The 14186-nt window shown below is 37.7% G+C and overlaps 1 protein-coding gene across 4 annotated transcripts in view; it reads left to right on the plus strand.

Moving 5' to 3' along the window:
* FAM227B (family with sequence similarity 227 member B) overlaps positions 1–14186 on the plus strand; it is a 268773-nt gene that overhangs the window by 16860 nt on the left and 237727 nt on the right. For all 4 annotated transcript variants that reach the window (XM_036842850.1, XM_036842849.1, XM_036842847.1 and 1 more), the window contains exons 2-3: positions 5110–5163; positions 7443–7674. In XM_036842850.1, coding sequence (XP_036698745.1) covers positions 5113–5163; positions 7443–7674 — 283 coding nt within the window. In that variant the 5' untranslated portion in view covers positions 5110–5112. The remainder of the gene's footprint in view (positions 1–5109; positions 5164–7442; positions 7675–14186) is intronic.

The raw sequence follows: 14186 nt of genomic DNA on the forward strand, positions 1-14186 counted from the left end.
GGTGGGAATGTAAATTGATACAGCCACTATGGAGAACAGTAGGGAGGTTCCTTAAAAAACTAAAAATAGAACTACCATATGACCCAGCAATCCCACTACTTGGCATATACCCTGAGAAAACCATAATTCAAAAAGAGTCATGTACCACAATGTTCATTGCAGCTGTATTTACAATAGCCAGGACATGGAAGCAACCTAAGTGTCCATCGACAGATGAATGGATAAAGAAGATGTGGCACATATATACAATGGAATATTACTCAGCCATAAAAAGAAACGAAATTGAGTTATTTATAGTGAGGTGGATGGACCTGGAGTCTGTCATACAGAGTGAAGTAAGTTAGAAAGAGAAAAACAAATACCGTGTGCTAACACATATGTATGGAATCTAAAAAAAAAAAAAAAAAAAATGGTCATGAAGAACCTAGGGGCAAGACAGGAATAAAGACGCAGACCTACTAAAGAATGGACTTGAGGATATGGGGAGGGGGAAGGGTAAGGTGGGACAAAGTGAGAGAGTGGCATGGACATATATACACTACCAAATGTAAAATAGATAGCTAGTGGGAAGCAGCCACATAGCACAGGGAGATCAGCTCGATGCTTTGTGACCACCTAGAGGGGTGGGATAGGGAGGGTGGGAGGGAGGGAGACTCAAGAGGGAAGAGATATGGGGATATATGTATATGTATAACAGATTCACTTTGTTATAAAGCAGAAACTAACACACCATTGTAAAGCCATTATACTCCAATAAAGATGTTAAAAAAAAAAAAAAAGAATCCGCCTGCCAATGCAGGGGACATGGGTTCGAGCCCTGGTCCAGGAAGATCCCACATGCCATGGAGCAACTAAGCCCATGTGCCACAACTACTGAGCCCGCGTGCTGCAGCTACTGAAGCCCGTGTGCCCTAGAGCCCATGCTCTGCAACAAGAGAAGCCACTGCAATGAGAAGGCCGAGCACCGCGAGGAAGAGTAGCCCCTGCTCACTGCAACTAGAGAAAGCCCACACACAGCAACAAAGTCCCAACGCAGCCAAAAATAAATAAAATAAATAAATTAAAAAAAAAAGATTGTGTATATTCTACAGTTGTGGGGTACAGTTGTTCTATAAATGTCAATTAGGTTAAGTTCCTTGATAATGTTGTTCAGATCTTTTATCTCCTTACTGATTTGTGTGTGTGTGTACTTGATTCATTAGTTACTCAAAGAGATTTTAAAACCTATTGCCTATGATATGATCAGACCCCTCAAGATGGCTGCTCTCTTCCTCTTTATATATCCCCTGCTCGACCAGCCCCTTCCCCAGCCAGTTATTATTCTAATCCTTACACCAAAACAGCTCCACCTGCTAGTTTATCAAAGAGAAACATCTGCCCTCATTAACCGGAGGGGCTGTGAAGGACCCTCCTCTGCCAGTTTCCCTGGTAACTGATGAGCCAATCTGATGTTAATTGCCCTACTATAAATAGTAGCCTCCTTTTCCCGGAGTAGCAAGGATTGTTGTTGTGTCCTGTCTGCTATGGGAGGTGAGGTGTGGCTCCAGGCCTTTGGACTTGTAAGATTTCCTGTCTATTAAACTATTGATGTCTCTGTCGCTGTTTTCAGGTTCTTTCTTCAGTCTTGCAACTGAGGAAGTACAAGGCTTTCAGGCCTGTGAGGTGCAGCCCAACACCTATATTTCCCTTTAGTTTTATCAACTTCTGCTCTTTCCTCTGAAGCTCTCTTATTAGATGCAAATGCATTTGGCATTGGTATGACTTCTTAATGGAGTGACCTTTTATCAGTGTGAAATAACCTTATTTATATCTGGTAATACTCCTTGTCTTAAAGTCTACTTTGATATTAATATAGACACAGTTTTCTTATGTTTCGTATTTGCATGGTTCTAGAAATCCCGTTCGCTTCTTTTTTAGAATTTCTGTTTCTCTTTAAATACTCCATGTCTTCATGCACTATAATCCAACCTATATTTTAAAATCTTTCATGTATTTATAATAGCTGTTTTTAAGTCCTTGATGCTAATTACAATCACTGGATTCTCAGTGAATTGGTTTGTATTGACTGCATTTTCTTTTGATTATGGATCCCATTTTCCTTCTTCGTACGTCTTGAAATTATATTGTGTATTAGACATTATGTGGAAAAAATTGTGGAGGCTGAAGTTTTAGTTTTAGTTTTGAGAGCGCAAGCCTTTTTTCTCTCCTTAGTACTTCAAGTGAGAGGCTGATTTTTTTTTTTTTTTAAATACTCCTAGATTTGAGTTGGGCTTTAGGGTTGGCTGCAGCTTTAATTAGACTGAGTTAACTTGTGACTAACCCAAATTCCAACCTCCCTCTTCACAGCCACCTGTTATATCTTGTCAATGTTGAGTTGGTACACGTGTGGAATGAAGTTTTCGATATTATTGGTTCACCTTTGTACTCAATTCTGTCTGGGCTTTTGGAACCCAAGTACTATAAGAATGTGTTGGCTTACATAAGTTCTGTATCTTTCCAGCCCCTCCTCTTCTACTGCTTTTCTAACAAAACTCATAAGTAAGACTTGGGGGCCGGAGAAGGGATTGTTTGGTAGAGTCATTTATTCTTTCATTTGGGTATCTTTCAGACGCTGGTTCCTTCCCCAGCTCATGCTGACTCTTGAGGCCCAGCTGATTTCTCTTCATCTCTTTGAAGTTACTGCCCCATGGCAGGCCAACTCTTCCCTCAGTGTATGCACAGAGCTCACTGTTGGGTAAGGAAGCTGCCACAGCTTTATGCTCACTTATGAAGGAGATGTTCCTCTCTGGATTTCAGGTCATCAAGGATTACAGGGAGGGAGGCTTCATGGGCTTACAAGCTGTGCAGTTGCATAGGACCTACTGATTAGAAGGACCCTATACTAGGTTTAATAGTCTGATGTTACCACCTTAAAATTCTTATTTTTTGAACAAGGGACTCTGAATTGTCACAAATTATGTAGTCCTGCTTACTGGCATCCACCACTTTTCACTAACCCCATAGAAAAGTTAAGATTTTTATTTGGTCTGGGATTTTCATATTGTTACCATGGAAGCATCGGTGTTTTTGCATCCTTCTACATCCTACCAAGGTCATAAGTCTGTTTAATTTATGCCTCAGCTCCTTTTAACTTCCCCCCTAGAGAACTCTGGGATTGTGTATTGAAATGATCTGAAACTTTCCTATGCAAGTTTCACTTCTTCTATTCCTTTTTCTAATTCCCTTTAGTTGAAATGTGGGTGTTTTTAGGGCTTTGTACTAGAAGTGGTTTGACAGCCATTACAAAGGGGAAAAAAAGGTAACATTTAAATTGTTTTAAATCGGCTCCTTTGTATTCTGTGCATTTCAAAATATAATGATAGCTTTCTTCTAGTGAAATTGCTATACTCACTATCCCTGAAGATTATATTGTGAGCATTTTTTTTGTCTCTAAGCATTCTGTGCACACCATCTCTTATTTCTTACTCTTCTCAATTTGGCTAGGTCTAGAGCCCGTGTTTTCCATAAAATTTCTTGACAGCTCTGTGCATCTTTGCTTCTGTACACTTGTTTTTTATAATGACTGTCACATATGCCCTTTATTTTATTATTGTATTATCTGTTATATATTTACTTATGTTCATCACATATTTTAAACTGTATTAAGACAGTGAAATATTGTATTCAACCTCAAATGTGTAGTTATTTTTGCAAAACATGGTCTTGTGATTTGTAATCTTGATCATTTTATCTATTGATGTGAAATATGTTCTAGTAAATTAAACTATAATACAATCTTTTCAGACATGTCATCATCAGAGCATTAGGGTATTATATTAGGATATTCTGAATTCCTGTTATTTTTGCCTTCTTCTCACTGGTTTTTCATTCTCTAGAAATGGTTTTATTATTTTTTAAAATACCGACACATTTCTTTGACATTCGTCTACTCATTTATTCATTAATTTATGCACATCACAGTACTTAATTATGCACTGACCATTGGCCAGTCACTACATGAAATTTTGACACTTCAGCAGTGATTACATTACAGTTTTTGTCCTCATAGAGATACAAATCTGCTGTTGTTACCGTAAAGAATCTTTTGGGGGGGCCAAGGAGGGCTTCCTAGAGAAAGCAACTTTTAATTTGATATTTGAAATAAAAGCTAAATAGGCCACGAATGAATTGGAGGGAGAGGGTTTGGGACAGGGGAGCCTTCCAAGCATAAGGACGAATGTGCACACAGTCTCTAAGGCAAGGAATAGCAAGATGTCTTGATTAAAATTAATTTGTCTAATGAAAGAATACATTTTCAACTTACAAAGAAACTACTAACAAAAATGGGATTATTACTTACTACACTGAAACATTCAAAGCTTTAAATTATTTTCACCCGGTCACTACTGTGCCTTTTAAAATATTTCATCAGTAAGAGGAGAATGTTATTATATTACTGGCTCTGAATTTATTGTAGACACCATTCAAGATAGCCCAAAATATCTTGGAACTCTTGTTGGAATTGAAAATGAGGATATTCAGCAGGATTCATATGGAGCTTTTCTCCAGGAGCAGTGTATGAGAGGGAGGCCCTTTACAGAATTTGGTTTGGAGGCTCAGAATTTAAACATTGATCTCTGTCCCTTTTCAAAGTGGAAAGACTTAACAAAAGTGATTTTTTTTTAAATTAATTAATTAATTAATTAATTTTATTTATTTTTGGCTGTGTTGGGTCTTCGTTTCTGTGCGAGGGCTTCCTCCAGTTGCGGCAAGCGGGGGCCACTCCTCATCGCGGTGCGTGGGCCCCTCACTATCGCGGCCTCTCTTGTTGCGGAGCACAGGCTCCAGATGCGCAGGCTCAGTAGTTGTGGCTCAAGGGCCCAGCCGCTCTGCGGCATGTGGGATCTTCCCAAACCAGGGCTCGAACCCGTGTCCCCTGCATTGGCAGGCAGATTCTCAACCGCTGCGCCACCAGGGAAGCCCCCAAAAGTGAATATTTAACAATATCTTACAGCTCTGAAAATTATAACTTAAGTCCAGTATCATAATGTACTTAAATAAATTAGGTGTAAGCATCATATAAACAATCTGAATTTATGTTAATGAACAATATTGATTTTACTTCATTAGAAAATGCAAGAACCTCCAAAGAACATTGAAGAATTCTTAAAGCTTCAGAACTTGGTAAGTAGAATATCCTGTTTTATGGGACTTTGATATGTGACTGGTTCACACATCAGTCCTCTTCCTTTAGGAAAAAATAAAAATTCTTTTTGCTTGCTTATAGAATTACTTTGTCAATTTAAAAAGAAATTGTTGAGAGTTTGATTAGAATTACAGTAGGCTTTTGAAATTACTTTTAGAAACTTAGTCCTTTTAAAAAATACATTCTAAAATTATATAATGTTAAAACTATAAAGACTTTATGTGCCACCCTCATCTACCTCCTTAAATGTAATTTTTTATGTTTCAAAATTACCAATATGTTTTTTTTCTGATTATGACTAAGATAGTCATTTTAGAAAATTAAAAGAAAGAGATAAGCACTGAAAAGGATAAGCATCCTAATTTTATCATTTACAGATTAATCACATATATCTCACTATTTAAAGTAGGGAAATCATAATCTAATCAGGCTGGTAGAATTTCAAGATACTTTATTCACCTCATACTGTAATTCAGTATCTTGGACAAGAATTGTGATATCTCAAGTCTGGCATAAAGGCTACCTTTTCATAAACCTTTGTGCATATTGTAAAATCTGTTCAAATTCATTTCCATTTTAGCCTCTCCCCACTTTTCCCAAATTCATTTCCATTTTAGCCTCTCCCCACTTTCCCAGTGTCCCTAACGATAGCAACTGATGACCCATAACGTAAGGACTATGTTTTCAAATCTGGCTGTCATTCTAATTTGACAGTGTTTGTCTCCAGGGAGTATATCTTGTGATCATATCTTATTTTTCTGAGATCTTTGTATTTTTGACACATCCAGATTTTAATGCTGGAAAACTTCCCCAGGTGGTTATGTGTTTTGTTTAAGATGTATGTTTATAGGATTTGGGAGAGGGCACTTATGTATCTAAGAAATATTCTCTTTTTCCAAAATGGCAGGGGCACCTAGATCCTGCTGGGAAACCTCTCCAGCATTAAAAGCTGGGTATTAATCAGGTACCTGTTATCATTAGAGAATACAGTGGGTTTAGGAAGCTTTTAAAGGAAGAAAAATGGAAGTAGAATAGACCAACACAGGTTTAAAATTTCTGATCTGCAGACTTCAGATTTATTCCCATTTAAGCTAAATTCTCAGAATATCTTACCCAAATTCCTCTTAAAGAGTTTCATCCTGTGAAAGTTCCTACTATTTCAGAAAGCATTCTCTTATTCACAAACCTTTAATTGTGTCAGCTATATTTCTTTGTTTTGGTATTAAACAATTTTATTAAAAGATAAACTTAGATTCGCAAATATTAATATTGTGGTTCCCCTTTCCTTCCCTTCATTTCCCTTTCTTTTCTTCCCTTTCCTTGTTCTCCTTCCCTTCCTGAACAATGTAGTCCTAAGGCCATTTGGTGGCCAAAACAAGGCAGCATCCACATTGGCAGGGGGAGGGGAATGTTCTGTGGTCACCCAGAGCAGCCTTTCTGAACTCAGCCACTGTGGGGGAAGGTACCCATGTGATACCACAGGTGTCGGGGTCCAAGGGGGTGAGGATGGTATTCACATGTGGCCTCGGGTGGGGAGGTAGTTCAGGAAATGTGGAGGTAGGCTATGGCCTGCTATGAGAAGTCAGAGCCTAAGCAGGATGAGAGGGGCATCCACATAGTGAAGAGTCTGGCAATGGATAGGAGAGATGGGCTACCTGAAAGGATTGATCAAATACGTACATATATTTAAGATAATGGCAGCTAGGTTTTTCACTGTTGGAGATGGTAATCATAATATGGAAAGAGAGAAAACTAGAATGTTTGGAACTGGAATTAGAGTTAGCAGTATGAACTTGTGGTTTTAATTACATAGACTGAGGAACTGTTGTAGACTGAAGGGGACTAAAGACATATGATGCTTAAACACAATGTGTGATACTGAACTAGAGCCTTTTGCTATAAAGAGCATTATTGATTTAGTTGATGAAACAAGTAAACTCAGAGAATTAGATAGGAACAATGTAACAATGCCAATTTCCTTATTCTGAGGGTTTGTTTTCAGAAAATAAATGCTAAAGTATTCAAGGATGATGGGGTCATCAGCCAAGTAAGCAACTTATTTTCAGATGATAAAAAAGGGTTTTGTAAAGCATCTGAAACTTCTAAAGTTTGTTTTTTTTCACAAATTAAAAAATTGCATTTAATAAAAAATAATGCTATAGAATAAAGCCTCAATTTCAGCTCATTGATTTTTGAACTCTTCTATTTAAATTCATTTTAAAAAATGATTTAAGTTGTATTGCCTCATTTTTTGCAGGATCATTGGCCAAAGGAAATCCATTTTGGGGATAATGATAAATTGTTATGTACTCTGAAGAAAATAAAAGAAGATAGTTCATTTACTTCAATTTATACACATCTGTGGGGAAATGTCCCGCGAGTACATGATGCAACCATGGCCATGGAGTCAAGATTAGCAGAGTGTTCAATGCTTCTGAAAAACCATGTCTCTGAAATATTTGAGTGGAACAGAATAATTTCCAGGACAAGTAAACCTTATTTTTTATATGCGTAAAGTAATTGTCACTTGTGTGTGTGTCTATCACTGTGTGTGTGTATTCTCATACAGAATGAAATCCTAAGATATAAAATATCAAAACATAAACATAAATTTATTCAATTTTAAAACCTCTTCATTTCAAAATGGTCCACTTTGGATTTTTAGTTGAAAATGAACATTTGGATTCAAAGAAAGTGTTGCTAGGATAAAGCCTAAAACAGTTCTGACCTTTGAGCTGGAGCAGAAGTAACCAAATATCAGGGAAACAGGGTTGCATCAACTAATACTGTTACCAGAGACAAGCAAGTCAGCAAGAGTCAGGAGATAAAAAAACTTAGACCTGCAACCCAAAGTAAAGGGAGTGAGACTTGCACTATATGAGCTAAGTTAACCTGTGGGAAGTACCTAGCATTCACTATTGGATAACTGCAGACTGAGTGAAAAGCGTATCTGTAAGTAATGATAATTCTTACTACTTTTCAGTATTTATATAACCTTTACCTAGTTGTGTTTATTAACACTTTCACAATAGTTTTAGATACTGATGGTGATTCTTATTTTATTCTTTATTTAATGGGCAAACTTGTAATATATGTCTTTTTTTTTTAACATCTTTATTGGGGTATTATTGCTTTACAATGTTGTGTTGGTTTCTGCTGTAAAACAAAGTGAATCAGCTATGTGCATACGTATATCCTCATATACCTGCCCTCTTGCATCTCCCTCCCACCCCTCTAGGTGGTCGCAAAGCACCGAGCCGATCTCCCTGTACCATGCAGCTGCTTCCCACTAGCTATCTATTTTATGTTTGGTAGTGTATATAAGTCCATGCCACTCTTTCACCTCGTCCCAGCTTACCCTTCCCCCTCCCTGTGTCCTCAACTCCATCCTCTACATCTGCTTCTTTATTCCTGTGTGCCCCTAGGTTCATCAGAACCATTTTTTTTCTTTTTTTTTTAGAGTCCATATATATGTGTTAGCATACTGTATTTGCTTTTCCCTTTCTGACTTACTTCACTCTGTATGACAGACTCTAGGTCCATCCACCTCACTACAGATAACTCAATTTCATTTCTTTTTATGGCTGAGTAATATTCCGTTGTATATATGTGCCACATCTTCTTTATCCATTCGTCTGTCGATGGACACTTAGGTTGCTTCCATGTCCTGACTACTGTAAATAGAGCTGCAATGAACATTGTGGTACATGTCTCTTTTCGAATTACGGTTTTCTCAGGGTATATGCCCAGTAGTGAGATTGCTGGGTCATATGGTAGTTCTGTTTTTAGTTTTTAAAGGAACCTCCATACTGTTCTCCATAGTGGCTGTATCAGTTTACATTCCCACCAACAGTGCAAGAGGGTTCCAATTTCTCCACACCCTCTCCAGCATTTATTGTTTGTAGATTTTTTGATGATGGCCATTCTGACCAGTGTGAGGTAATACCTCATTGTAGGTTTGATTTGCATTTCTCTAATGATTAGTGATGTTGAGCATTCTTTCATGTGTTTGTTGGCAATCTGTATATCTTCTCTGGAGAAATGTCTATTGAGGTCTTCTGCCCATTTTTGGATTGGGTTGCTTGTTTTTTGATATTGAGCTGCATGAACTGTTTGTATATTTTAGAGATTAATCCTTTGTCAGTTGCTTCGTTTGCAAATATTTTCTCCCATTCTGAGGGCTGTCTTTTCGTCTTGTTTATGGTTTCCTTTGCTGTGCAAAATCTTTTAAGTTTCATTAGGTCCCATTTGTTTATTTTTGTTTTTATTTCCATTTCTCTAGGAGGTGGATCAAAAAGGATCTTGCTGTGATTTATGTCATAGAGTGTTCTGCCTATGTTTTCCTCTAAGAGTTTTGTAGTGTCTGGCTTTACATTTAGGTCTTCAATCCATCTTGAGTTTATTTTTGTATGTGGTGTTAGGGAGTGTTCTAATTTCGTTCTTTTACATGTAGCTGTCCTGTTTTCCCAGCACCACTTACTGAACAGACTGTCTTTTGTCCATTGTATATTCTTGCCTCCTTTATCAAAGATAAACCCACATACATACGGTCACGTTATCTCTGGGCTTTCTATCCTGTTCCATTGATCTATATTTCTGCTTTTGTGCCACTACCATACTGTCTTGATTACTGTAGCTTTGTAGTATAGTCTGATGTCAGGGAGCCTGATTCCTCCAGCTCCGTTTTTTTCCCTCAAGACTGCTTTGGCTATTTGGGGTCTCTTGTGTTTCCATACAAATTGTGAAATTTTTGGTTCTATTTCTGTGAAAAATGCCATTGGTAATTTGATAGGGATTGCATTGAATCTGTAGATTGCTTTGGATAGTATAGTCATTTTCACAATGTTGATTCTTCCAATCCAAGAACATGGTATATCTCTCTGTCTATTTGTATCATCTTTAATTTCTTTCACCAGTGTCTTATAATTTTCTGCATACAGGTCTTTTGTCTCCTTAGGTAGGTTTATTCCTAGGTATTTTATTCTTTTTGTTGCAATGGTAAATGGGAGTGTTTCCTTAATTTCTCTTTCAGATTTTTCATCATTAGTGTATAGGAATGCAAGAGATTTCTGTGCATTAATTCTGTATCCTGCTACTATACCAAATTCATTGATTAGCTCTAGTAGTTTTCTGATAGCATCTTTAGGATTCTCTATGTATAGTATCATGTCATCTGCAAACAGTGACAGTTTTACTTCTTCTTTTCCAATTTGGATTCCTTTTATTTCTTTTTCTTCTCTGATTGGCTAAAACTTCCAAAACTATGTTGAATAATAGCAGTGGGAGTGGCCAACCTTGTCTTGTTCCTGATTTTAATGGAAATGGTTTCAGTTTTTCACCATTGAGAATGATGTAGGCTGTGGGTTTGTCATATATGGCCTTTATTATGTTGAGTTAGGTTCCCTCTATGCCTACTCTGTTCAGGGTTTTTTTTTTTAACCATAAATTGGTGCTGAATTTTTTCAAAAGCATTTTCTGCATCTATTGAGATGATCATATGGTTTTTATCCTTCAGTTTGTTAATCTGGTGTATCACATTGATTGACTTGAATATATTGAAGAATCCTTGCATTCCTGGGATAAAGCCCACTTGATCGTGGTGTATGATCCTTTTAATGTGCTGTTGGATTCTGTTGGCTAGTATTTTGTTGAGGATTTTTGCATCTATGTTCATCAGTGATATCGGCCTGTAGTTTTCTTTTTTTGTGATATCTTTCTCTGGTTTTGGATTCATGGTGATGGTCACCTTGTAGAATGAGTTTGGGAATGTTCCTCCCTCTGCTATATTTTGGAAGAGTTTGAGAAGGATAGGTGTTAGTTCTTCTCTAAATGTTTGATAGAGTTCACCTGTGAAGCCATCTGGTCCTGGGCTTTTGTTTATTGGAAGATTTTTAATCACAGTCTCAATTTCAGTGCTTGTGATTGGCCTGTTTATATTTTCTATTTCTTCCTGGTTCAGTCTCGGAAGGTTGTGCTTTTCTAAGAATTTGTCCATTTCTTCCAGGTTGTCCATTTTATTGGCATATACTTGTCTGTAGTAATGTCTCATGATCCTTTGTATTTCTGCAGTGTCAGTTGTTACTTCTTTTTTGTTTCTAATTCTGTTGATTTGAGTCTTCTCCCTTTTTTTCTTGATGAGTCTGGCTAATGGTTTATCAATTTTGTTTATCTTCTCAAAGAACCAGCTTTTAGTTTTTTTGATCTTTGCTGTTGTTTCCTTCATTTCTTTTTCATTTATTTCTGATCTGATCTTTATGATTTCTTTCCTTTTGCTAACTTTAGGGTGTTTTTGTTCTTCTTTCTCTAATAGCTTTAGGTGTAAGGATAGGTTGTTTTTTTGAGATTTTCCTTGTTTCTGGAGGTAGGATTGTATTGCTATAAACTTCCCTCTTAGAACTGCTTTTGCTGCATTCCATAGGTTTTGGGTCGTCATGTTTTCATTCATTTGTTTCTAGGTATTTTTAAATTTCTTCTTTGATTTCTTCAGTTATCTCTTGGTTATTTAGTAGTGTATTGTTAAGCCTCCATGTGTTTGTATTTTTTTACAGTTTTTTTCCTGTAATTGATATCTAGTTTCGTAGCATTGTGGCTGGAAAAGGTGTTTGATATGATTTCAATTTTCTTGAATTTACCAAGCTTTGATTTGTGACCCAAGATATGATCTCTCTTGGAGAATGTTCCATGAGCACTTGAGAAGGAAGTGTATTCTGTTGTTTCTGGAGGGAATGTCCTATAAATATCAATTAAGTCCGTCTTGTTCAATGTTTCATTTAAAGCTTCTGTTTCTTTATTTATTTTCATTCTGGATGATCTGTCCATTGGTGAAAGTGGCCTGTTAAAGTCCCCTACTCTGATTGTGTTACTGTAGATATCCCCTTTTATGGCTGTTAGCATTTGCCTTATGTATTGAGATGCTCCTATGTTGCGTGCATAAATGTTTACAATTGTTATGTCTTCTTCCTGGATTGATCCCTTGATCATTATGTAGTGTTCTTCTTTGTCTCTTGTAATAGTCTTTGTTTTAAAGTCTATTTTGTCTGATATGAGAATTGCTACTCCAGCTTTCTTTTGATTTCCATTTGCAAGGAATATCTTTTTCCCTCCCCTCACTTTCAGTCTGTGTGTGTCCCTAGGTCTGAAGTGGGTCTCTTGTAGACAGCATTTATACGGGTCTTGTTTTTGTATCCATTCAGCCAGTCTATGTCTTTTGGTTGGAGCATTAAACCATTTACATTTAAGGTAGTTATCAATATGTATGTTCCTATTACCATTTTCTTAATTGTTTTGGGTTTGTTATTGTAGGTCTTTTCCTTCTCTTGTGTTTCCTGCCTAGAGAAGTTCCATTAGCATTTGTTGTAAAGCTTGTTTGGTGGTGCTGAATTCTCTTAACTTTTGCTTGTCTGTAAAGGTTTTAATTTCTCCGTCAAATCTGAATGAGCTCCTTGCTGGGTAGAGTAATCTTGGTTGTAGGTTTTTCCCTTTCATCACTTTAAATATATCCTGCCACTCTCCTCTGGCTTGCAGAGTTTCTGCTGAAAAATCAGCTGTTAACCTCATGGGGGTTCCCTTGTATGTTATTTGTTGTTTTTCCCTTGCTCCTTTTAATATTTTTTCTTTGTATTTAATTTTTGATAGTTTGATTAACATGTGTCTTGGTGTGTTTCTCCTTGGATTTATCCTGTATGGGACTCTCTGTGCTTCCTGTATGGGACTCTCTGTGCTCCTGGACTTGATTGACTATTTCCTTTCCCATGTTAGGGAAGTTTTCAACTATAATCTCTTCAAATATTTTCTCAGTCCCTTTCTTTTTCTCTTCTTCTTCTGGGACCCCTATAATTCGAATGTTGGTGCATTTAATGTTTGTCCCAGAGGTCTCTGAGAGTGTCCTCATTTCTTTTCATTCTTTTTTCTTTATTCTGCTCTGCGGTAGTTATTTCCACTATTTTATCTTCCAGGTCACTTATTTGTTCTTCTGCCTCAGTTATTCTGCTATTGATTCCTTCTAGAGGATTTTTAAGTTCATTTATTGTGTTGTTCATCATTGTTTGTTTGCTCTTTAGTTCTTCTAGGTCCTTGTTAATCATTTCTTGTATTTTCTCCATAGTATTTCCAAGATTTTGGATCATCTTTACTATCGTTACTCTGAATTCTTTCAGGTAGACTGCCTATTTTCTCGTCATTTGTTTGGTCTGGTGGGTTTTTACCTTGCTCCTTCATCTGCTGTGTTTCTCTGTCTTCTCATTTTGTTTAACTTACTGCATTTGGGGTCTCCTCTTCACAGGCTTCAGGTTCGTTGTTCCTGTTGTTTTTGGTGTCTGCTCTCAGTGGGTGAGGTTGGTTCAGTGGCTTGTGTAGGCTTCCTGGTGGAGGGGACTGGTGCCTGTGTTCTGGTGGGTGGGGCTGGATCTTGTCTTTCTGGTGGGCAAGACCGTGTCCAGTGGTGTGTTTTGGGGTGTCTGTGACCTTATTATGATTTTAGGCAGCCTCTCTGCTAATTGGTGGGGTTGTGTTCCTGTCTTGCTAGTTGTTTGGCATGGGACCTCCAGCACTGGAGCTTGCTGGCCACTGGGTGGAGCTGGGTCTTAGCGTTGAGCTGGAGATCTCTGGGAGAGCCCTCACCAATTTATATTACGTGGGGCCCAGAGGTCTCTGTTGGTCCAGTGTCCTGAACTCGGCTCTCCCATCTCAGAGGCTCAGGCCTTCCATCAGGCCGCAGCACCAAGACCTTGTCAGCCACATGGCTCCAAAGTGACCTCTCTGTGATGCTCCCGAGGTTATAGTCATAGAGCTTTGTCAAAATGAGAATCACCTGTGATAAGAGGGTGCCCTTGGCTCCTGTGGCATCTCTGAGGTGCACAGTGAGGTTGGTTCTTTGAGTTGGAAAGACTGAAAACTGGATTAAACTGGCCGCTGCAGGAAGCACTCCTGCTGCCTAGATGAAGAAGCTTTGCTCCTCGTATATGTCTTAAGAATGATACTGGTTGTACTTATAAAGTATTTT

This window comes from Balaenoptera musculus, chromosome 2 (assembly GCF_009873245.2).
Source record: "Balaenoptera musculus isolate JJ_BM4_2016_0621 chromosome 2, mBalMus1.pri.v3, whole genome shotgun sequence".
In the NCBI taxonomy this organism is placed as follows: Eukaryota; Metazoa; Chordata; class Mammalia; order Artiodactyla; family Balaenopteridae; genus Balaenoptera; species Balaenoptera musculus.